The sequence below is a fragment of the Trichomycterus rosablanca genome, chromosome 17 (genome assembly GCF_030014385.1).
Source record: "Trichomycterus rosablanca isolate fTriRos1 chromosome 17, fTriRos1.hap1, whole genome shotgun sequence".
In the NCBI taxonomy this organism is placed as follows: Eukaryota; Metazoa; Chordata; class Actinopteri; order Siluriformes; family Trichomycteridae; genus Trichomycterus; species Trichomycterus rosablanca.
Window position 1 is genome coordinate 26905425 of NC_086004.1, and position 24960 is coordinate 26930384.

The following is a 24960-nucleotide window of genomic DNA, read 5'->3' on the forward strand; positions in this document are numbered from 1 at the left end:
AGAAGACAGTAAATCTACACTGCTATACAAGTTGTACACTGACTACTCTAAGTTATATCCAAGTTTTATTTCTATAGTGTTGTCCCATGAAAAGATATAATAAAATATTTGCAGAAATGTGAGGGGTGTACTCACTTTTGTGATACACTGTACAGTAGACATGATTGGCTAGTAGTCCACCAACCAAAAATATCCAGCCAACAGCGCCCCGTGGGTAGCGTCCTGTGACCACTGATGAAGGTCTAGAAAACGACCAACTCAAACAGCAGCAATAGATGAGCCATCATCTCTGACTTTACATCAACAAGGTGGACCAACTAGGTAGGAGTGTCTAATAGAGTGGACAGTGAGTGGACACGGTATTTAACAACTCCAGCAGCGCTGCTGTGTCTGTCTCATACCAGCACAACACACACTAACACACCACCACCATGTCAGAGTCACTGCAGTGCTGAGAATGATCCACTACCCAAATACAGTAATACCTGCTCTGTAGTGGTCCTGGGAGAGTCCTGACCATTGAAGAACAGAGTGAAAGCAGGCTAAAAAGCATGCAGAGAAACAGATGGACCACAGTCAGTAACTGTAGAACTACAAAGTGCTCCTGTATGGTAAGTAGAGCTGATAAAATGGACAGTGAGCGTAGAAACAAGGAGGTGGTTTTAATGTTATGGCTGATCAGTGTATGTTTACTGAGCGGAGGAGTTCTAGCCAATCACATTACAGTTTGACTTTATTGACAGGAGAACTGACAAATAAGTGAAGGATCTGCAGTAGAAGTCCCACCCTGAAGCTATCCTTATACAGGAAATAGAAACGATGTGTCATGTATAAATCGTTTTCATGTTCATATGACGTCTGTTTTTATTATTTAAAGCTTTAATGTTTCCTCCAGGAATTGAAGCAAATAAAAACTAATATAGTTTAGTAGAAATGTTCGGTCTGACTGTCACAGGACCGTGAAGCATGTGATGTTAATCAGGCCCCGTTAAATTATTAGCGTTCAGACAGAAAGTGAAGCTTACAAGTTCTGCTCTGCTGCTAAAATGGTGCATGTGTACAACTGCCACCCGTTCTCCTCTCAACGGATCGTACCGACAGAACAGGAACCTGGTCTGGTGTGCTGTGGCGGCGGAGCTCTGTTTGTCCTGTCGGCTGGAGGATGTAAGATCGACGTGTTCGATCCGCAGGGGAAACAATGTCCTCTTATCTGTCGCTTCTCCACTATGGGTTTAGTGCACAGCATTGTTTACAGCCAGATCGGTGAGTATACTGTACATACATTACACTAAATCACTCTATATAACCTCTAATACAAAAAACACAAAGTCCCCATGGGGTGGCACGATGGCTTGGTGGGTAGCACTGCTGCTGGAGTTTGCATGTCCTCATGGGTTTCCTCCCACAGTCCAAAGACGTGCAAGTGAGGTGAACTGAGGATACAAAATTGTCCATGACTGTGTTTGACATAAAAGACTTGAACTGATCAATCTACTGTAACCAGTAATTACCTGTCCTGTCAGGAATGTAACCAAAGTGTGTAAAACATAACAGGGCGGCACGGTGGCTAAGTGGGTAGCACTGTCGCCTCACAGCAAGAAGGTCCTGGGTTCAGTCCTCAGGTGGGGCGGTCCGGGTCCTTTCTGTGTGGCGTTTGCATGTTCTCCCCGTGTCCGTGTGGGTTTCCTCCGGGTGCTCCGGTTTCCTCCCACAGTCCAAAGACATGCAAGTGAGGTGAATTGGAGACGCTTAATTGTCCATGACTGTGTTTGATATTAAACTTGTGAACTGATGAACCTTGTGTAATAAGTAACTACCGTTTCTGTCATGAATGTAACCAAAGTGTGTAAAGCATGACGTTAAAATCCTAATCCTAAATAAAATAAGTCTCCACTATGGGTTTAGTGCACAGCATTGTTTACAGCCAGATCAGTGAGTATGTTACACATAAATTACACTAAATTACTCCATATAAACTCTAGTCTACAAAATCAAAAGTCCCAGAAGTGCCACCCCACATGTTTGCCATGGGGTGGCACGATGGCTTGGTGGGTAGCACTGTTGCCTAACAGAAAGAAGGTCCTGGGTTTGATTCCCAGGTGTATTGGTCCGGGTCCTTTCGAGTTTGCATGTCTTCATGGGTTTCCTCTGGAAGCTCCAGTTTCCTCCCACAGTCCAAAGACGTGCAAGTGAGGTGAATTAGAGATACAAAATTGTCCATGACTGTGTTTGACATTAAAAACTTGAACTATCTGTCCTGTCATGAATGTAATCAAAGTGTGTATAACATGACGTTAAAAACCCCAAAAATTAAAAAATAAACATGTTTTAATTAAAGTGACTTACAATAGTGACAGAAAACAAGCTAAACAATAGAGGGTTAAGGGCCTTGCCCAAGAGCCAGACAGTGGCAACCAGACAGAGGTGGGGTTTGAACCAGGGTTCTTCTTCTGAAGAAGGATCTTCTTCTTAAACACTCACCAGCCTTTTTTAATTAAAACATTTGTACTCCTACTTATTTATATAACTATGTAATCAGAATGTCATAATGCACCAGACCAGACAATGGAATCTCGACAGCATTGTAAATACATTCTCTGATCTAAGTATCAGTCTGTGAAATCAATGCTTCATAAAAAAAATAATAATAATCTTGTGTTTTTAATTTTGTGGCATCAACCCCCTGACTGATCTGCACAATTATATTCTGTTATTACAAAACATTAAAACAACCAAAAAAATGGTCAGGGATATATTAAATAATGGCTCAATAATGGCTTAATGCGTTGAATGCAGAATGATCAGACATAAAGACCTGACTTTGATAAGGGCCAAATCGCTATGGCCAGACAACTGGGTTGAAGTATCTATGAAACAAATTTATGAAATGTTCATTTGTCCTCTGTTCTGCTTTTTCCTAAGGGGACTACCTGGTTACCATCGAGGAGAAGAATGGTGCCACATATTTAAGGGCCTACACTAACTGGCGTTATCAAGGGGCTGAGAAGAAGCGTGTGGGCGTTCGACTCCTTGGCCACCTCATGCAAGGCCAGGCACTACAAGGCACCCCTAAAGAGCAAATGGAGATAGTAGAAATTCCTCTCTCAGAGGCGCCACGCTGTGCTGCTTGCTGTCCCATAACAGGTTCCCTGCTGGTGGCCTGCAGCAAGAGCCTTGTGCTGTTTGGCTTGAAACGTCAGTCGCTCAGCGAGCAGCATGATGCGCTTGATTTTGAGCGGCTTCTTATTGTAAATGTGCCCGGCTGGTGCCCGCTGCAGGTGGCACTCTGTGGCAGCTATGTGGCCCTGCAGACAGATTTGGAGGTGCTAGTGCTAAAGCTGGAGAATCTGGAGAAGGAACGTATGACTGAGCACAAGCATCTGCACGGCAGTGACATGCCTTCAAGTAACCAAAATTACAGTGGTATTATTAATTTATTAATCCTTTACTGCATGACAGACACTTAAATGGTACACAGAGGGTTGACACAGGCTTCCAAACATGTAAATCCAGCCACTGAACATTCAAGGATTCAGTTCTGCCCAGTGCAGCTTGGATTATATAGCACTTTAACTGTAGACATTCTTGCAAAGCAGCTTTTCAGAGATTTTGGGAGTCTCTGTGGGATTTTTAAGTCTGCAGCTAGTTTGCAGTGCATCTTTAAATTTATTTGAAGTTATAAGAGCACCATGTGCATCACTGAGATGTTGTTAATGTTGGGTATGGTGTTAATGTACTTATAAAAGGCTTTGATTGCCTATTTAATATTGAATGTACTATTAGATATTTAATAAACATAACTTTGTCTAAGTGACCTTTATAATTTCTTTTAATGTAGATATTAAGAAGGAACCACCGAGCCCTGTTGAGCCTGATGACTTCTTTGTGTTCCCGAAACATCTGGAGATGCTGGGAGATGATGCAAAGGACTGTGGGGTCTCTGTGTCTTTGGAAAGGACAGGAATGGAGACAGAGGGAGGCAACAGCAGTGAAGTTACCTACATCCTATACAGGTCTAATAAACATTGCTGTGTTAGGAATGTTTGGAATTATCTGATAACCATTAAAATACGTGTTCAGTTGTTTCTTTTATTTTATAAAAGGTCTTTATGGTCAATTCCAGCAACGAACTGTTAATATGAGAGTTAGTAGTGAAGGTGAGACTGTAGATATTACACATCATCTATGTATAACTATCAATCCTGTAGAGGAGCATGCACAGGTTTCAGGGCAGCTGTAGCTTATTGGTTAAGGTACTGGACTAGTAATCAAAAGGTTGCCGGTTCAAGCCTCACCACTGCCACGTTGTCACAGTTGGGCTCTTGAGCAAGGCCCTTAACCCTCAATTGCTTAGATTGTTTACTGTTACAACTATAAGTCACTTTGGATAAAAGCGTGTGCTAAATGCTTAAATGTAAATGTTTCACATAACATCTTTAATACAACAACTTTTATGCCAAAAAATGTTGTTAGATGCATTTTCCAACAACTTGAACACCCCCTAATTTATACACATCTGTTTGAGGTGTTTGGAACCCCAAAAAACAATAAAGTAAATTAAATTTCAACAGTGTAAGGGTTAAATTCTTAGTCAAACTCATTGACACCACTTGTCAATGGTGGAAAGCCTGCCATACTATGACCCTGACCAGGATAAAGCGGTTGTAAAACATACACAAAACACAAAAATGATGTCTACTGTTATTTATTCTTGTAGGAGGTTTGCTCCAGATTTCTTCCAGGGCTGCAGTGTAGAGGAGACACGCTTACACTCCTTACAGTTGCATCCCATGTACACTGGTAAGCATTCATGACATAACCAGTTCTTTATTTACTAGTTTACCTTAGTAAACACTATCTGTACTCTTTTTCTTTTCTCACTTTGCTTAGGTCAGCAGAATGCAAGCGGTGAGACAGAAAAGAGCGAGCCATCTTACATCTTCTGTTTTTTCTCTCTGCCGAATGCCGGTTATGTGTACAGTCTAAAGAACACAGTGGAGCTCATCTCCACCTACCAGTACCCAGAGAACGCTCTTCAGTCTGTGCTCTGCAACAAGTTTCTCTATGTCATTACTAGGTAAGACAAGCTTGGTTAGGGTTCAGAAAACAGTTCAAAAAGTTAATCTGGCTGTAGAAGTAGCTTGTGGATTAGTCTCATTTCGTCTCTATTGTTGTTGTAAGAATATGAAAAGGAAATTTCATTCTACGTTTTTAGGAATGCTCTTCAGTGTTTTTCTGTGAGGTGCAGCGCTGTGGCGGCTCGAGCTGAGGACCCCTACATTGACACCACAATGAAGGTAAATGGGTTGGAATGTGGCTGCTATTTCAGCTACTTTTCAGCAGGCATCATTAATTGTTTGTGTCCAGGCCTGTCCCCCTGTCACTATGGAAGTGTGTGCCCTACGGATTCAGCTGTTCATTGGACTGAAGGCTCTGTGCTGTTATGGGAATCAAATTGTGCTGCTTACAGCCGCCGACGTGGACAGCAAAGCAGAGACTGAACGAGGAACTAAAAAAACTATGTAGGTCACTTTTTTATGAAAAATGTTTGCACCCTGATAGAAATGTACCATATCCAGGCTGAAAGTGTAGTATGGAGCAGCAATACTGTATAAGGAGCCTTTTGCTTTTGTGTTTGTCTAAATATTGTGTTCTTTACATACATTGATGCTCAGTAAATGCTCTGTATTGTAGTGAACCTAAAGAGCAGAAAGCACTGACTGAGATTTTCCTAGTGGCAGGTATAGATCAAACAACCAGCCCAGTTCTGGAAAGGTTCCTGTTCAGGTCCTTCCTGTAAGTCAGAAATGTGTGTATCCCATAACCACGTACTGATCCAAAAACCGTCCCCAGAAATAACAACTTACCCATGTTAATAACTGTGTGTGAACCCACATCCTTTAACACCCACATTGTTGTGTTGTCTATTGTTTATATAACATTATATAACATAACTTGCACAAGTCAACCAAGGAAAGGTTTTATTTTGAGATTAATTTAGCTCACCATCATGTAACTGTCATATCCTATTAATAATGTCAAACATCGGTTAAGAGTATCAGAAATACAGTTTTATAAACTAGGTCACATATTGGTTATGGTTGGTTCCATTTTGCAGCATGTCCACTTAATTTCTGGGCCATCAGAGAGGGTCAGTATGTGCAATATTGCAGTCTTCAAACTACTATTATGAAATGCAGAATGTATGAGCACCTGTGCCCTGATTCACTAACATCCTGAGGAATTTTTTTCAGTCATGCCCAGCAGATTAAACCCCCTAACTGTAGTTCCTAATTACTGTCAAACTAATACTGAACTAACCTAAATACTCTCGATGGAATTTAGAAAGATCTAGGTTCTTATTTTGACCAAAGTTTGACTGTATTGCAAAAATATAGTTTAAATATAGTTAAATCAATACTGTGGTTATTTTTTGTCAGACTAAGGTTGGATCCAATTTGATACCTGCATATAGGTACCTGACAGTATTCATCAGAAATGATTATTTCCCTTGCCAGTAAAGAACTTTACAGTTGTAATAATCTATTTTAATTCTAAGAAATTGTCCCCTTTGTAAAGCTCTAATAAATGTTGTGCATTTTCTGGAATAAAGAGGTAGAATAGCCCTCCAACTGGCTAACAGAGGTCAGATTCTTAAAAATGCCAAATAAAATCTTTCTTTATTGGCATTCAACTGATAAATAGTATTTCTGATGTTAATAATAGTCTATAATCCAGAAATATCCTAACCTATCCGGACCTAATTTTGTTTACACTAAAGGGTAAAAATCATAATTTAACTCATAATCATTTACACAAGTGTGTTAACCAGTAGGGAACAGCAGTGTTCTTGCAAATTGAGGATCTCACAGTGCCCTTATAATGTCATTCTAGGAGATAGTGTACTATGCTATATGCTACAGTTTACCCTCAGACAGTTCTGGTTTCTGATCTCTTTCTTATTCTTTATTATGTTACCAGATCCAGGAAGACCTCTGTGTCAAAAGTTAAGGAACCCAGTGATGCTGGCCATGGCTGGAACTTGTATGTTCTGAGCACTGTGACCACACTGCAGCTCTACAGAGAGATGGTACAGTATTAGCAATGAGCTGATTAAATCATTGGCATAAAGCACAATTGCAGCTTTATTTGAATTCAGAATTATTTCTATATCTGGACTATAAAAACACCATTTAAACGGAATTATGCTTGATCAGTGTAGTATCAGTGGATGAAATAAAAAAAAATCTGTGTTAAATTAGGATTAACTGTTATTAACTGTTCATACATTTTATGTTTTTTTTTCTGATAGGTGGAGTACAGTAAGCGCTATGAGCAGACCAACCCGCTCTCTCAAAACTGTCTACACCTGTTAAATGAAGCTCATCTGCTCCTCTTGGCTGATCTGCTCTGTCCGAGCCAGAGCGACTCGACAGACAGATCTGAGCTCCAGCAAGCCTTTCAGGAAAGCTGTGCCCAGCTTGGAGACTGTTTCAGCAGGTCAGATTCCTACCCTAATCGTAAAGAAATCTTAATCACTCATCCTTATGGGGTCTTTTCTTCTTCAGGTCTAATCTGAGAATAGTCAAGTCCACTATTATTTTAGGATTGCTCCTGAAAAATCCATATATATAAAGTCCCCCAAGGGCTTGGATCACCAGCAGTGCTATCGACCAGTCTGGCCTCTACATGCAGACGTGATTGGCTATGTTTAAGGGAGGGGAATAGGGCGGTCGAATAAAGGCCTGCAATGGATTGGCATTCTCTCCTGGGTGTGTTGCTGCATTGTGGCCAGTGATTCTGGCGAAATCGGATGCCCTACATGGGTTTAAGTGATGGTAAAGAATGTAAGAAGGTGAAAAGAATGCCAAGCCTAAAGGGTGTGTTATTGATCACACTTTCACGTCATGATCTCATGAAAATCTTCTTCCCTTTAAAGCTTCTTTGAGCGGTTTAAAAACGTGGAAATCAGATAGCGCTAAATCCGGACTATAAGCGTCTCAGTCTCTCAGACACGACCGCTTCCAACCAAAATATAAAAGTGTACGTTTTTGTACCTTGATTCCCACTGTACAGTCCTACAATCTATTTCACGTCGACTTGCTTTTTAGGTTGGATAAGCGAGACAGTCACTTGGCTCTCCCGTACTATAAGATGTCTGGCCTGTCTGTGACCGAGGTGATTGAGAGGAATGTGGCCATGTGCCGAGGCACTGCTGTGGATTACGGGAAAGGCTTCCTTTTCTTCCTTAAACATTCACTCCTCGAGGAAACCATGGAAGTGCTCAGTGGAGTAAGAGCTCATTGTACCTCATTTTAAAACAGAGAAGTTGTATTACATTTTATTTGATAGTAATGTTTGTAGTTAAATTTAATCCCTCTGTTGTCTGCAGGAGACTGCCAACACAGTGCTGGAGATCTTCAGTAAAGCCGAGCCCGGTCAGCTCCCATATGTGGTGAGCAGCTCGTTTATGAAGAACGCGAGTCCTGCCCGAGCTCAGGCCCATTTGGAGCAGCTAGAACTCAACGGTGCCCCTTCAGTTACACTCACGCTGTGCAAGGCTGCCCAGGCGCTGCGTTTAGGAGATCTTAACTACTACCAGCAGCAGATGGACCGCCATGCTGAGGTTAGACAAGCAATGATTTATTTATCTCTTCAGTGAAAATTCAGCAAATCATTGTAGTTCAGACCAACTGCATTGTTTGTAGAGACATTCTCAGCATTCCCTCCATTGATTAATTTTTGCTCAGTAATGACCTGCCCATTGACATCTCTTAGCAAAACAACTCAGGGTTAAAAGTTTTTTCTACATTTGTTTTCATCTTCAATATGAGACATCGGTTAAGAGAACTGGTTTTGCAGTACCGGTCCTTGTCCTTCCCTGCAGCTCTCTGTAATTAATGGTTCAGTTTCCATAATAAATATTTATCTTTCTTTATTTTGGCCACTCTTCTCTTTTTTTTTTGCAATCTGCTCTGTGTCATCAGTCATCTGGTTAGATTTTTCTTTTCTCCTTTTCATTCTTTAAGTTCCATCCACAGCTTCTCTGCAAAATACTGTCTATATTTAATTACATTTTCCTACATTATTTCTAATTCATGGCCAGCTCTCTCAGTTGCAATTGTTATACCACCCACATGCTGGCTGAGGACCGCTGAGACTCTCTGACACATGCACATTAAGCCAGCGACAGTACAGGCTTCTCAACCTGACAGCAAAGGTTGCCCGGCTAGGTTTACAGCCCTGCCTGGGATATTCATCGGCTTGACCAGCTCAGTACTGTTTGAGACAAGTGGGGGGATGCTCGGACAAAAAGACATAATGCTAAACTGGCAGCTATAAACTGTACTTGATGCAACCTTAGCTTCCGGCTCAAACATTACTCAAACATTTCTTTCTCGGTTTGCTTTTGTTGACCTGACCAGATGCTGCAGGTGTATGGCTTTATAGAAGAACCCAAGCTGCTTGTGCATGGCAGAGAAAAGGCAGTGGTGCCCACTCAGCTGGCACAGCACCTGCACGACACCCAGGATGGTCTGCTGGTGGCCGCCGTGGTGGCTCTACATGAGAACAGCAAGGTCAAACTGGAGGAGGCCGAACTTTTCTTCAGGGTACAGTCACTTTTAATGTCAGCTGTCGTCATATTATTGATATAACAACAAGTAAAAAGTGGTCTTCTCATGGCTGTTATTAGTTCAAGAGTTCAAGAAAGGCTTAATTGTCATTTCAGATATATACAAGTACATACTGAAACGAAACAGGCATCAAGTCTTTAGATTCTTTAGGTTCTGGATTGAGCTCATCTCATTCTTACACTTTATTTCTGTCTCAATCTTTCTTCCTCTGAATTTCTCTATAAGGAGTTGTGTAAGGCCAGCGTAGAACCTCAGAGTGTTCCTCAGCTGCTAGTAGATTTCTGGGAAGCCCTGCTGGTGGCCTCATCTCAGGAAACCATCATCCAGGAGCTGCTGTTCCACCTCACCTCTGTCTACATCCACCGCATCATACGCAGAGAGCGCTCGGGGATTAAAGCTCTCAAAACAGCCGAGGACCTCGTGAGTTCAGACCAAAGATCCATACTGACAAACTGAAAGTGATTCTGTCCTATAGACTTAATATGAGAGAAGAATCAGAGGTCAAATCTGAATTAAGAATAATTAAAATGTATTGATTTGCTCATTAGATCCATAAAGCTATGAATCTATTTTCCAGATCAACTCCAGCTCTCATTATGGGATGCTGTACCCCTGGGTGAGCATCCTGACTCCTCTTCAGTTCAACATCACGCTTGATCACCAGGAAGATCTGCAGAAACTTCAGGTCTGTAACACTGGCACACTTCTGTGGGGGTCATGTGTGATAAAATAAAGAGTTTTGCAGTCCATTAAAGGAACTGAATGGTACCCAAATCAGAATTGTGAAGTATTTCTTGTTTTCTATATGTGGTAAGAATCAGCCACTGAATGAATAGGGGAGCGGCAGGTGGCTTTACACCTGTCGGAGGAAGCACATGCACTGTTCTCTATATTATAAAATGTCTGTTGCAGTCTCTGCTGTGTGGTCCGACGCTGGACGTGTCCTCCATCATGCCTCTGCTGGAGCAGCTGTCCGATGCCGACAATGCCGGCCTGAGTGTTCATGTGCTCTGTGCTACCAAACTCGGCCAGCACAGCAGTGCCATCGAGAAGCTGCTGGACCGCTGTCCTCAGGCCATCATCCCTTATGCTAACCACGAGCTACACGATGACAAACTGGTAAACAACTCACACTTACATTTTACATTGAATCCCTTGTAACTGTGGCTTTAAACGAGTCTATTTGGTATTATTACTCTCCTTCCTCTTCCTTCTAAGGGGACATAAACTCTCAAAGATCCATACAGGACAAGGCTGTAATTTTTTGTTTTTTCTATCCTGTTGTTGCTCTCTACAGGCTCTGTGGTGGCAGAAACTATTTCTGGAGCTTTGCGAGAGGACACGGGCTTCTTCTGGACAGAGTGTTTTGATTGATGCACTGAAAGGTAAGCATTTTATGTGTGTGTGTGTGTGTGTGTGTGTGTGTGTGTGTGTGTGTGTGTGTGTGTGTAATATAGTTAGATAGTGAATATATAGTTACAATCTGAAATATCTGGGGTTTTTAAATTTGATCAGAAGTATTTAGCATGTGAAACATAACATGTTTGTTGGATGTGTTTGTAACAGAGACTCTGGTAGTGGTGGCCATGCTGCTAAATCCAGTAGAGCTTTTGGACCTGTTACCAGATGATGGGACTGCAAACTTCTTCCTGCCTCACCTTCTGGAATGCAGTCAGAAGCACCTTCGTACATGAGCTGTGCACTATCAGGATCAGCACTGTAAGCTGTGCACCATCAGGATCAGCATTGCTGGACAATGTGCGTCAGTATGACAATCATATATTCAGTACCACAGTTATCAGTAGATCACAGTCTAAGCTAATGCATGGTTATATGATTTCTGTGAATGTCTTGATCTGATATTTATTCAGGTTTGCTTTATTGTCTATCCCCGCCATAGTTTGGCACCCTGCCAGGGGTGAATTCCTGCATTTTGCCCAGGGTTTTTGGGTAAAATCGGACCCACTGCATCCCTGACCAGGATAAAGCAGTGGTAAAAAATTTAATGAAAATAATGTTTATCCTCAGTACAGAGCAAAGGTACAAAAGGCTTTTTTGCACACATTTGGCTCGTCAAATTTTAAACAATGTGTTTGGATAATCTGATTTAACTGTCCAGTTCAAACAAGCTTATCACAGGAAATTCAATGTGTTTTTTAATTTTCGTTCATCTGCTTTAATATTTAGGGGTCGCCACAGCGGATCTGGTTTGCGTAGTAGACTTTGAATAGTTTTACACTGGATGCCCTTTCTTATGCAGCTCTCCTATTTCATCTGGGTTTGGGACCAGCGTTCATCAATATGCAAGTGACAATCTTATTCAGAAACTGCAATAAAGTGTATTAAACAAGCTAGATAGATAGCAACTTAACATACAGCACCTTTTCTGGTTTGCACAGACTTAGTGAAGTCGTGACCAATAATGATAGTGAAGGCAGGCAGATGAGAGGAGAAACTGTATGGTCCACGTTAGGGGTGTCTGAAATCATATTCTTACAGAATTGTACTCTGTATGCTATGCAGTCATAAAATTAATGAATGTATAGTTTGCACTTTTAGCTCCTTTATATCTAATATGCAGATATTTAAATATGCTTAATAACAATGTTTTGATTTCCCTTGCATTTCTTATTTTTTTGTAATTTTTTTTATTTATTTGTTATTAAAGTAAACAAAAGATCACAACGTCTCGGTTGTTTTACAGCATTTACAGGTTACAGTTATACATAGTTTTACCTGTGTAATGTAAAACTCAGTCCACGGTCTCTGCTGCCAAAATCGCTGTTGTTTTAGACATCAGATGGACAAAATAAGAGACACCCAAGACAATACACTCATATGAAGGATCTTTTAAGTATCAACGCCACAGTTTGATTTTAAAACAGCGTCACTCTTTGTTTTAATGCTGTTATACAATAGACAGTTTGGTTTGTGGAACATCATTTGCAGTGGGGAGCAAAGGGAGTTGTAGCTTAGCGGTTACGGTACTGGACTAGTAATCAGAAGGTCGCTGGTTCAAGCCCCACCACTGCCAGGTTGTTGCTGTTGGATTTTTGAGCAAGGCCCTTAACAAAAAGACAGAAACAATGATCATATGAACAATTACAATTTTATTCATGACGTGCAGAGAGTTCACAGTAAGTACTGAATCATAAATTGTTCATTATATATTAAATTACATTTCTTATCTTCCGAGCGATCCTAGAAAGCCCTTCTTTTTCTCTGAAAAATAAAACATTATGTAATGTTAGATAATAAATAATACACGTAATAACTGTGCTTACGAAAACGTACTGATAATTACACTCCCATGTACTTACCTTTCTCCATCACTGTGTATGTGGTCTCCATGCCAGCCAACACATGGTCAGCGACATGGCAGTGCAGGAGCCAGGATCCTGCGTACAGAGGGCGCATCACTACCGTCTGGAAGGTGCCAGGAAACAAGTCGAACACGTCGGCTCGATGGGTGCCAGACATCTAGTGCCATGTGGCATTTTACAAGGAATGAAAGAACAGTTTAAAGAATGAATCCTGAAGTTATTTAGAGAATCGAGCTCTGCTGTGTGGTTAGTATTTACCTTGTAGTCGAAGCTGTGCCCATGAAAATGAGCTGTGTGGATGTCCACTTCACTTCCCATTCCCATTAGGTACCAGTACACCTTATCTCCCACCTGCATATTCAGCCCATGAAGATTTCCATAGAGCAGACCGTTGATTGCTGCAGTGCACAATAAACAGAACAGCTACTTATTGTTATCATAGTTTTAAAACAAACTGTATCTTTTGTATTTTAAAGAAGACGGCTCGGTGGGTAGCACCGAGGGCAACAAGCTTAGCTTTATATTATACTTAACCGTGCATTTTGTTGCTTTCAATAAACTCATCGTCCTCTTTTAAGTTGCTGGGTGGATTATTCACATGAGTTTTTATGTTGTCATCCAAATACCAAGACTTATTCTCATCAAACACCATAAAGAGCAGAGAAAACTCCTCAATCTCCTTCTTTAGCCCCAACTTCCTCAACAGACTCTTCTTACAGATGACCAGGGGCCCAATCAGTCCACTGTACAAATCCTAAAATAAAAAAAATAAATAAAAATAACAGTACACGGTGAACAATTTTACATATTATAAGAAAATGGTCTGGAACAAAGACTCATATATATATATATATATATATATATATATATATATAAACAGCCTTATATAAACAACAGCAGCAACACAAAAAAATGCCATGATTTCAATTACATGCTGCTGTAACATGAAAAAAATATATAAGAAATGCTTTTTATTTGTCCATGTAATTAGTTACAAACTTCAGCCAACCTTTAATGTGACTGTTTTGGAGCTTTTTTCTTGAACTGCAGCCTTGATTTGAAGTTCACAGTGTTCGGTACACCACTGAAGATTTTCTATACAGTTTATCATATTATTTTTTTTATTTAAATAAAATTTATGCCAGTAAACATAAGTACAATTGATCAAATACATACCACTGCAGACTGTATATTTTTAAAGTTGTTTTAAAATTAGTTAATCAAAAACATTTTTTTGTTACGAATATAAAAATCTGCAGCCTCATTAAAAACTCTTTATTTTAAAGCTAAGATAAAAGACTTTCCTTTTCTTTTTCTTTGAATTGTACTTGTGTGCTTTGTTGACCTCTTCTGGCTGCAACCAAGGTAGTATAATAATGACATTTTATTTTGCTTTCATATTTCAAACATCAAATAATATCTAACTACAGTCCTTAGACTATGTTAAGTCAGTTTTAGGTTCATGGATTTTCTGTTATTTCTCAGTACTGCTGGTCTGTTCATATCTGTTGTAATTATGATTTAGATCCTCTGGTTAGATATGAGGTTGGGGGAAATTCTGATACTGCTAATCTGCTCATGTACCCACCTTATTAACATCTCCAGTTGAATAATAAGCTCCAACGTTACATTCCTCTTGCTCTGATGTCGGTCCAGCAGTTTTAGGAATGTACCAGGTGTACGTCTGAGTTTGACCTTTAAACACATATACATTTTTCGTCTGTTGTGTTAAACTTTTAGATTGAAACTGGGTAAAATTAATTCTAAATTTGAGGCAGTCCAACTGGGGCACAGCCTAAGGCTTATGATACCTGGGGTTCAAACCTAACCCATCATCACTCTTTGTGAGGAGTAAAGGTGCTTTGGTTTCCTTCTCCTTGCTGTGAGGCGACAGTGCTACTCACGTAGCCACCGTGCCGTCGAGTGAATGTGTGATTCTGATGTTCACACAGTGTTTCTGGTGTTACCAAAATGTAAAAGCTAAGCAATGACTAATGAATTTTCTACCTTTTTCTAGCGACTATAATAATAGTTCTTGTCAAACACATAACAGTAATGTTCTGAATTTATTATATTATGTTGTATATAAGATAAGATGTGGTCACTGAGTCTGAATATGGGAACGACACTTGACAGCCACTCGTACTGTATTACCCAGTGGTTAAGAAACCTGCTCTACACTAAACACTACAAAAGTCATAGAAAACTTTCTCATACCTGGTGGGGTTAGAACGACTTTAGGATTATCTGTTTTCACTCCGTGAGCGTGTATCGAGTACGCCCTTTTAGCCATGTTCTTAAACACTACCTTTACTTTCTCTCCCACATTTCCATGAATCATCGGACCTGTAAATAAATCATGTTTCTTTTAATCTTTTCACGAAATTATAAAAGAATTAGAGGATATTGTATAGTTGCACTACATTTGTACCTTGAATTCCCAAGTGTTCCATATCAGCTGGTCTTTCCTTTAGCTTGGTGAAGGATTCGTCAGTGTACTCCCGGTACAGGACCTTCTTATATTTAGAGCCAATAAACTTGTTCCCCTTATTAATAAATGCATTTCCTGGACTGTGGGGGAAAAAAACAAGTTACTACAATTATAATACTGATGCTGGATCCCCAGCCCTAACACTAGATGTATAAAAACATTTAGACTCAATTGGCACATATTTGCACAGACACACTTCAAAAGCTTGTGAAATCATTGCCCATGGTACTTATAGCCTTGGAATAGGATGCCCTCGGGTGCCTCATAAGTCCACTACTGCTGAGATCCAGGGTTCAAATCCCCAACAGTGGTATCTGCCGGTCATGTATCTATGCATAGACATGATAAGTTATGTCTAGAGGGTGGTCGAGCATCTGTGATGGATTGGCATCATGTCCAGTGTGTGTTGCATTGCAGTTAACTGTATGTTTAATCTGCCACCTTTAAACTCATTCTGTTACTTATGTGGTACCACAAAGATGAGCTACTTCTGAGTATTACCAGTCTAAAGTTTGACTTGACATGGAAATCTTTCAACAATCAAATCTCTGAATTTACACAAACACAAGAACATCTTAAATCCTCAAACTTTTCTTTAACATTACCTGTCTTTAAGACCATTGAACATCTTCTCCTCCCATGTCCGGGAGGGAGAGTAGTCCCAGTCCATCTCCACAGCAGCGATGTAATATTTCTTCTGATGGAGCATGACTTCAGACTGTCTGTTCCAGAAACTGCACTTTTCTACTGTGTAGTTCACTCTCATACCTGCGTGGTTATCATCAGCACTCATACAAGTCACCTCAAACTGACCTGTATTCATAAGAGGGAACAAAAATTTAAAACATTTTCTGAATTATCTGACTTTCTGCTATAATCATTACATGAGATTTGATTTTTTTAGTCATAATGATGATAGACAGTACTGAACACATTGTAATCATTCACATATCAGGCTGAGGTTTATTTGCAAAATCAAGTGTTTCAATTAGTAAGGTAAGAAGAGAGTAGTCAAAGCATATTTCATAATTTTTGTGGCTAAATTTTAATTTTTCAGCAGTTTGTCTACAGTTTGGAGGGATACACCACAAAGAATGTAAAAAATGATTGAAGAAGCAAATAAGACTCAATCTATGGTGCTCCTTCCATGTCTGAACAGCACTTCTACTTTTTTATTTATTTATGCATTTTCTCCCCATCTTTCTCCCGATTTAGCGTAGTCAATTTGTCTTTTGCTGCTGGGGATCCCTGATTGCATTCAAGGAGGGTATGTTTTCTGCTCATGCCCTCTCCGATGCATGTGTTGTCCCTAGCGGAACCCTTTTTTGCTCATGCACTCTGCACAGGCGCCTCTATCTGCTAATCAGGGTCCCTGCACAGCGTTTGAAGACCCCACCCATATAGTCCGGTTATCCCACCCTAACAGACACTGGGGCCAATAAGTGTCTGCTGCAGGCACTTCCAATTGTGCCCGCTAGATGGCACCCAGCCAACCGGTGGCAAAGTCGAGTTTTGAACCAAGGAGTGCACGTAATATTACTTTTTACAAGGTAGCACCAATTGTAGTGTAGTTGTGGATTATGCAACATTGCAGCGATCCAGTAAAAAGTACAAACAGAATGATTTAAAAAAGAAAATAATTGGTGCTTTTGATTGACCAAGTCAGAGTCAAAACCTGATCCAAGCTCATCCATGATGTTTTGCAAAAACTCCTAGAATGACTGAAAATCAGGCCATGAGAGACAGGTAATTTCAACTAATTAACAAAGCTTTGGATTTTAGTTATTTATTGTTTGTTTTTTGTAATCCCTTTTACCAATAGAGATAAAGAAAAACCAAGTGCAGTCATAATGATATTGCAGCTTTGCAATATTGGTATGATTATACGCTGATTTGGGAGGTGCCACCATGCAGTAAATCGAAGCACTGTACAGAAGAAACAAGATGATAGAACGAGTACCCATGCTGTCCGGTTCCATAATGACTGTGTGAGAAATGTGAGGGAAAACACTGATGGTGTCTTTTCTCGTTCCTCTGTAGAGAAACCTGTTTCCATGGAAGTAAAGTCCATGGATGTCTCCTTCTGAACCCAAACCTGAGAGATGCCAGGCAACTTTGTCTCCCTTGCACATGTTTAGACCTTGCAGGTTTCCATACATGTAGCCATTAAGTGCTGCAAATACAGTACACGTAGAAATGAGTGGATGAGTTTTTGTAACCAATATAATGCAGAATGCAGCATTCATACACCATTTACTTACAATGCATTTTATTAGACAACTGAAAGTCTTCATCATCTTTCTTTATAGTTTTAGGTTGCTTAGCATATCTGTTGATATTCTCGTCCAAATACCAGCTCAGGTTCTCATCAAAACTGGTAGCGAGCAGGTAGAATTCTTTGTCCACATTTTTCTGCAAAAAATTAAACAGTTAAAAGTCCAACTCCAACCGAGCACATTATGTAACTGTTGATCTGTCAACAAGAACTTTGTACTCACTTGTTTGCCTGATTTGAGGGTTTTGGGTTTACAGATTAGGAGAGGTCCAACCAGGCCAGAGTTGGTATCTCGGATTGGGTCCACAGCAGAATAATATAGATAAGTGATGCAGTCGGGATCGTTTTCAGTCGGGCCTCCACCTTTCGGCACGACCCATTCATACTTATAGGTGGTGTCAGGACGGACCAGGGCGGCAGGAAGAGGTTCAACAACTCCTAAAAGTGCAAAACGCTTATTTTCTATACAGGGGTGATTTATTGTTTTATTTGATTGGATCATGTTAAATTAGGAGACAATAAAGGGCGCCCGTGGAATCCGTGTCATTTTTAACTGAAAAAGCAGAACCTGAGCCTGAACACTAACCAGAACCTGATTAGTGTTATACAGCAATGATATATTTAAACATTGGTTCAACTTTGAGCTTTTTTATAGTGGTCAGGTAACAAAACACAATTTCCAAAACAGACAAATTAACAGACAAATTAAAACTAAACTGCAAATCGTAAGTAACCTAAAGCCACACATAGTATAAGGAAGGACAGGCAAAAATATTTTTTTTTTCTCCCCTTTATCTCCCTTTAAGTGCGTCCAATTGCCCGATTGCGTCATGCTTCCTCTGTCTCTATGTCGATCCCCGCTCTGATTGAGGAGAACGAAGCTAACCCACGCCCCCTCCGACACGTGGGCAGCATGCTGTATGCATCTTATCACCTACACTTTGACTAGTGCAGTGCAGCTCAGCGTTGTGTACAGAGAGACACACCCTGAGAGCACTCTTTTCTCATCTCTGTGCAGGCGCCATCAATCAGTCAGCAGAGGTCGTAATTGCACCAGTCATGAGAGAGAGACCCCATCCGGCTTAGTCCCACCCATATCTGAACAACAGGCCAATCGTTGTTCATGTGGCCGCTCAACCTTAGCTGGCAGGCAGAGCTGAGATTCGATACGATGTATTCGAGATCCCAGCTCTGGTTCCAGCGTGTGTTTTTACCGCTGCACCACCTGAACGGCAGGCAAAAAGATGTTTGACTATTTTCTTAACTCTAAAAACTTTTCTTGCTCTGTTTTAACAGTACAGGTCAGTGTAACACTTTAGAGAGGTGTTGTATCAAATTTATCAAAATTTGATACAACACCTCTCTAAAGTGTTACACTGACCTGTACTGTTAAAACAGAGCAAGAAAAGTATATATATATACTTTATAAAAAAAATATATTACAAAACGTCTGATGAAACCTTTCAATGATATTTTGAAGCTTTGTGTTGCTTTTTGGAATGCCAGAAATGAAAAATTCCCTTTGGTGCACTTACTTGCTTCTTTCTTGAGTTCCCTGAGCTTTTTGGCAGTGTACGATTCTTTAAGAAAATAAAAAAATTTAAATAAAAAAGCAGAAAGCCGGTGTGAGGTTAAAGTGAAAATGATTTCATTTGATTTTACTTATAATAAACTAATAAATAATAAATTTCTTTACCTTCCAGCTCATTGTGATAGAGCGTTCCATCCATCTCGATGTTGTACTGCACTCCATGAGGCTGAATGCTGAAGGGCCGACTGGCTTTATTCCTGAATGTGACCTTTATTGTGTCCTCCTCCTCTGCCTTGATAATTGGACCTGTTTAGAAACCAAAAAATATATGATATAGACTAGCATAACAGGAAGAGTGGTACGTCATTGCAGAAAAGAGAAGTAGAAGGATGAGAATCACAGTGTTTAACAAGGTGCAAGTAGTGCGGTACCCAGAATGCCCAGATGCTGCTCCTCAGGGGTTCTTTCCTTGCGTTTGGTAAATTTATCATCTGTGTACTCAACATACTGGACCTTTTTGTATTTCCCTCCAATACGGTCATTACGGTTATCAAAGAATGTGTCAGCCATGCTGTAAAAAACGGGATTATAATAAATAAATAATACATTTCATTATACACACTGAACATAAAGTGCACTATTTATTGCTAATGTTCTTACCTGTCATCATGTAACTTGATGCCAGTGTACTGGTTCAAGCCTGTAGGTCCATAGTCCCAGATGATCTCTTCAGTGGCGATGTAGTACTCCCTGACCGCTCCGAATGGTCTGGGCTTGTGTACGTTGGGAAAACATTTCTTGATTTCAAAAATGGCCTGCATGCCCGCTAAAGTGATGACAAAAGTAATTTAGTGCTGACACTTTATGTTAATAAATACATGTTTTTACTACATGTATACAACGTTGCTGCCTTATTTAATTTCTGCAACCCTAAATATCAGGTATAAAGGTATGAGCTGCATACTGCAAAAGATCATTATGGTATTTACTATATTTAAGTAGTCAATTAGCATATACACCGATCAGCCATAACATTAAAACCACCTCCTTGTTTCTACACTCACTGTCCATTTTATCAGGTCCACTTACCATATAGAAGCACTTTGTAGTTCTACAATTACTGACTGTAGTTCTACAATTACTGACTGTAGTCCATCTGTATCTCTACATACTTTTTAGCCTGCTTTCACCCTGTTCTTCAATGGTCAGAAACCCTACTCTGTAATACCTACTCTGTAGTGGTCCTGTAGAAACAGGGATGTGGCCTGACTGACCAAACACATCATAGATGTTTATTACTGACTTGACCTAAACTTGCACAAAAAAAGCTATCCATGTTTTGGTTGGACCTGTTCTGCCTTAATCTGGTCCATAATAAAATCCCCATCTTACAGTTAGACCTCTGGGGAGGGGGGTCATTAGATGAGTGACCCTTCTTGCAGGAACCATTGGGGTGGTAAATTTTGCCATTGCCTTTGGTGAACCTTTAGCTTATGCAACATCATATAAGCTCGTGTGCCTCTGGTAAATAATGGCTGTTATTACTAAGATTAAAGAATAAATAGTGATCCAGTAATTAGGTTAATGCTTTATGTCTTTATAAAAATGTTCTTGTGTTCACAGTGTTAAACAATTGTAAATATTTTACAGTTAAAGGAGAAGCACACACAGAGAAGTATCACTGCATACCCTCCAGATGATCATTGACCTGGCAACTCAACAGCCACTTGCCAGGGTTGTCCGCCTCCATTTCTACACTCACGAAGGAAGCTGGGAAAAGGCTGACTGTGTCTGTGCTGTGCTGTTTGTCTTTTATGATCTGCCCATGAAAGAATGCAGAATGGATGTCCACCTCGTTGCCAATTCCAAACAGGTGCCACTGTATCTTATTGCCCATGCACATGCTCAGGTCCGGCAGGTTACCGAAGACGAAACCATTAATAGCTGAATAATAGTGATAAACGGTAAAACAAGTTGTTAGATCTCATCTCTTATGGTCTCATAAAAGCATTCTGAACCAATTTGTGGTGACTGAAAGTGCAGGTCATGCTCACAGTGCATTTTATTGCTTTCCTGAAAGTTCTCATCATCCTTGTTGACTTTAGCGGGTGTTTTGCAGTAAGCCTTGATGTTGTCGTCCAGGTACCAGCTGAGGTTTTCATCAGAAACAGTAAACATGAGGGCATACAGGTAGTCTCCTGATTTATCACCGTGGATGTCCAGTGTGCCTGAAGAAATACATGATTTTTTTTTAATTAATATTTTATTATCTATGTTGATTATTTGTACTGTATTTTGCCAGCAGATACAAGCACATACACAGACATGGTCCATATTGCAAATTCACTCACCTGTGCTGCACTGATTTTTCTGCCCTATACGACAATGCCAATTTCAACCTGTAAACTAAGTCTAGTATGTAACACATGAGTCAACAATCAGTGCACTGAAGGAGCAACATGTACCTGGTGCCCATAACCTATTTTGTACACACCTGAAATTTACTTGTTTTGATATACAGTATATGACAGAGAGAGAGAAATAGTATACCTTCCTCTCAGAAAACATTTTTTTTTTAGATATGACTCTTTATTTTATCTTATTAATGCATACTTTTGGCTAAGTACAAAAAAACGTAATCTGTTGATGCATGCTCAATAATCCAGGTACACAAATCCACAAAGTTGAATCAGTTCATCTGGACACAAGTTTGTTGTAGAGATACGTTTCGTCACTCAATCCGAATGACTTCTTCAGACTGAAGAAGTCATTCGGATTGAGTGACGAAACATATCTCTACAACAAACTTGTGTCCAGATGAACTGATTCAACTTTGTGGAAAAAAAACCAATGTTTGCAAATGTAAAGTGAATTTAGATACTCAAAGTATATTAATAATCAAAAATAAAAGTCGCTCTTGGTCATTCTGACCAGGAAAAGCTGTAGATCATTTACACCCACCCTCTTTTCACCTGAGAGTGATGGGGCACAGAGAGACACGCTATGTTCTGTGTGACTCCTCAATTGCGCAGGGGCACAGACCAGCCCCGGACTGCACATTACAGCCAAGAGAGGATCCATCTGACCTCCATCCTGCTAACACGTCCAAATGTGCTTGTTAAATGCCTGGCCAGGTCAGCAACACAGCTTTCAAGAGGCATTTTTAATATTCTCTTCATTTTATTGAGGTCAATTTTTGTGAATGTTTGTTAGCAGTAAATTCTTACAGCTCAAGTTCCAAAAGGTGCTCGAACCTTTATAGCAAAGCCCTGAAAAGCTGTTAGTAGTTTTGTAACCATTAAACAAACAGAATGTGTACCTTTCTTGCAGATGATAAGAGGACCGATGAGTCCTGAGGCAGTGTCTTTTGGGGCATTGACATGAGAGTGGTATACTCGGGTCTGACAGTTGGTGTCATCTTTGCCAGGAGCGTGAGAGGAGGCTAAAGACCAGATGTAGCTGTGGGCCTTCCCAGGGGGTACGGCATCGTCCTTCTTCTCCTGTGTATCTGACTCATCTGGGTACAATGCACCTGAAAAACAAAAACATTTGGTGGAAACGTATCATTTGAGATTGAGGTTCAGCATTCACAACTTGTTTTTAAAGCACTGATACCTAATCATTATAGCTCAGAGTGACCTTGTGTGTCTGTGGTGTGACGTGTACTAGTTCTGTGGTCAGGTGCATTTAACACTAACTGTAAACCCTAACTGATTTAACATGTACTTTTATTACCCCTGTATAAAGGAGAAAGTTACAAATATATTTTATGAACACTATCTGTCAGTCATCATCTCACTTACCTAAAAAACATTATTTTCATTTATCTTGCCTAATTTAACTTTAAGGTGCTCTATTAGCAGTCTGTTACACTAGTCCACCAGTCCTGAGATCCAGGCTTGAATCTCAGCAGGTGCTGTGAGCCAAAAGCATGCCTGCCCTGCACAGATATGATTGGCTATGTCTAAGCGGAAAGGAGGGGATGGCTGAAGCCACGTGATAGATTGGCGCCCTCTCCAGGTGTGTTCCTGCCTTGCGCCCTGTGTTTCTGAAGAGAATCGGACCCACCACAACCCTGATCAGGATAATGCAGTGCAAACAGTAATCTAAATAATATGCGTAAACATTATTCAGTTCATCCTTTATTATGAATGCATAAAATTGTCATTTTTATCCATCAGTCTTCTCTGAATTACTCATAATGATGAAGTGAAAACATGTTTTAAGAGTTCTTCCAAAGGATTCAGGCAAAAGGATTCAGACCCTTTATTCAATACTTTGTAGATTGATGATTGACCTAATTGATTCTTTGGCAGCTGCAGGTCATCTTAGATATGTCTTACTGACTTTGTGTGCCTGGATTTGGGCAGTTTATCACATTATTTGTGGCAGATCTTTTGAAGTCTCATCAGATTGGATGGCAAACGTATGTGATCCACCATCCTTGGGTCTCTCCACAGATGATCGATGAGGTTTAGGTCTGTCTGAGTTTTGTCACTCAGAGACATTTAGAAAACTGTCCCACTTATTTTAGCCCAGTAAGTTTGTAAGTGCTCTAGAGAAGCTTTTCTACAAGGATATTTTACGTGTTTGGCTGCATTCATCTATCCCTTAATGTGAAAACATAAGCTAGAATTGTTTGATGATGATGTCTGTTGTTTGTTCCAAACAGTTCACTTTTCATCTTATCACACTATAGAATCTGTTAATTACATTCATTATATTCTGATAAGAACTCCAAAAAGGCAGTCATGTCTTTCACCCTGACCAAACTGTTAGTCTTGCAATCACTAGCAAATCTGAAAATTCAAATGATACAATGTCCTTCATACACTAGGTGGCGGTATGTGTTTATGTATTTCATACCTTCATGAGACTTGTTGTAGTGAATACCATGAGCATGGATGGAGTATGTCCGAGAAGCCATATTCTTCATATGCACAAGCACCATGTCGTCCTCTTCCGCAGAAATGATGGGCCCCACATAGCCCAGCCATTTAGGTTTCTCGATCTCCTGACTGAAGGTGGCATCTGTGTACTGGAGGTACACTGCTTTCTTATAAACACGTCCAATTCTCACCTCATTCTGCTCTAAAAATGTTCTTGCATGTCTGAAACAGCACAGGTTTGAAATTAAACTGGGCTTTAAATGTCAAACCTATTTAAATGATTGTGCATTTTTATACAGGTATTTGTTACACAAGTGCAAACATGCAAGGTAATGAATAAGTCAACAAAGCTCTTAAAAAGACTGAAGAAAACAATTTATTTTTTAAAAAGCACAGTGACATAAAGATACATGCATAATATAGTTATCTGTTTATATGTGTATATGCATATATACATATAGTTTATGTATTTATATACAGTGTGCATATACTGCATGTACATACAGTATATATATATATAATGATAATGTATATATAGATGATATACTGTACATACACACACACACACACACACACACACACACACACACACATACTGTACATACAGGAATTAACAGAGTAAAAGAAAATGCTCACTCATCCTCCACCAGTGTCTTGTTCTGAATCAGGTTCTTGCCACTGGGTGCGTAATCCCACCGAACCTCTTTAATACCTATAAAATATTCCCTTATGATACAGGAAACACTTCCAACACAACATAAAATCCCAATCAGGATCCACTGCACCTTCCCCATGTTGCTCCTTTGTGAGTTGAAT

At 40.0% G+C, this 24960-nt stretch overlaps 2 protein-coding genes across 4 annotated transcripts; one reads left to right on the top strand and one right to left on the bottom strand.

Annotated features, from left to right (window-relative positions):
• Positions 1–890: 890 nt before the first annotated feature.
• hps3 (HPS3 biogenesis of lysosomal organelles complex 2 subunit 1) lies at positions 891–12314 on the top strand. 2 transcript variants are annotated; one of them, XM_063012925.1, is made up of 18 exons: positions 891–1263; positions 2923–3423; positions 3839–4013; positions 4718–4800; positions 4891–5077; positions 5216–5297; positions 5368–5522; positions 5695–5796; positions 6982–7090; positions 7313–7500; positions 8112–8292; positions 8393–8626; positions 9426–9611; positions 9861–10055; positions 10213–10320; positions 10548–10754; positions 10933–11020; positions 11202–12314. In XM_063012925.1, exons 1-18 carry the CDS (start codon positions 1047–1049, stop codon positions 11327–11329), a joined length of 3126 nt encoding a protein of 1041 aa, XP_062868995.1. In that variant the 5' UTR covers positions 891–1046; the 3' UTR covers positions 11330–12314. The 2 variants fall into 2 exon arrangements, with proteins under 2 accessions (XP_062868995.1, XP_062868996.1); XM_063012926.1 differs by lacking the exon at positions 5695–5796.
• A 155-nt stretch (positions 12315–12469) lies between these two features.
• On the bottom strand, positions 12470–24960 carry cp (ceruloplasmin). Of its 2 annotated transcripts, XM_063012922.1 has the most exons (21): positions 24781–24960; positions 24122–24366; positions 22575–22787; positions 21310–21483; positions 20945–21199; positions 19916–20081; positions 19687–19826; positions 19421–19561; positions 19260–19304; positions 17948–18162; positions 17711–17861; positions 17410–17622; positions 16055–16262; positions 15390–15529; positions 15176–15304; positions 14547–14653; positions 13493–13712; positions 13217–13356; positions 12956–13115; positions 12815–12857; positions 12470–12700 (listed from the first exon to the last, which is right to left on the bottom strand). In XM_063012922.1, the coding sequence occupies exons 1-20, from the start codon at positions 24936–24938 to the stop codon at positions 12820–12822; spliced, it is 3258 nt and encodes a 1085-aa protein (XP_062868992.1). In that variant the 5' UTR covers positions 24939–24960; the 3' UTR covers positions 12470–12700; positions 12815–12819. The 2 variants fall into 2 exon arrangements, with proteins under 2 accessions (XP_062868992.1, XP_062868994.1); XM_063012924.1 differs by lacking the exon at positions 19260–19304 and having other exon boundaries at positions 24781–24959.

Excerpts from the sequence above, each read along its gene's own strand:
- hps3 (XM_063012925.1), top strand. The coding sequence starts at position 1,047 with ATGGTGCATGTGTACAACTGCCACCCGTTCTCCTCTCAACGGATCGTA. Across the intron at positions 5,078-5,215 it reads TTTCTCTATGTCATTACTAG|GAATGCTCTTCAGTGTTTTT; the intron begins GTAAGACAAGCT and ends CTACGTTTTTAG. Across the intron at positions 8,293-8,392 it reads CCATGGAAGTGCTCAGTGGA|GAGACTGCCAACACAGTGCT; the intron begins GTAAGAGCTCAT and ends TGTTGTCTGCAG.
- cp (XM_063012922.1), bottom strand. The coding sequence starts at position 24,938 with ATGGGGAAGGTGCAGTGGATCCTGATTGGGATTTTATGTTGTGTTGGA. Across the intron at positions 18,163-19,259 it reads GGAACTCAAGAAAGAAGCAA|GAGTTGTTGAACCTCTTCCT; the intron begins GTAAGTGCACCA and ends TTGCACTTTTAG. Across the intron at positions 16,263-17,409 it reads TATGGAACCGGACAGCATGG|GTCAGTTTGAGGTGACTTGT; the intron begins GTACTCGTTCTA and ends TTATGAATACAG.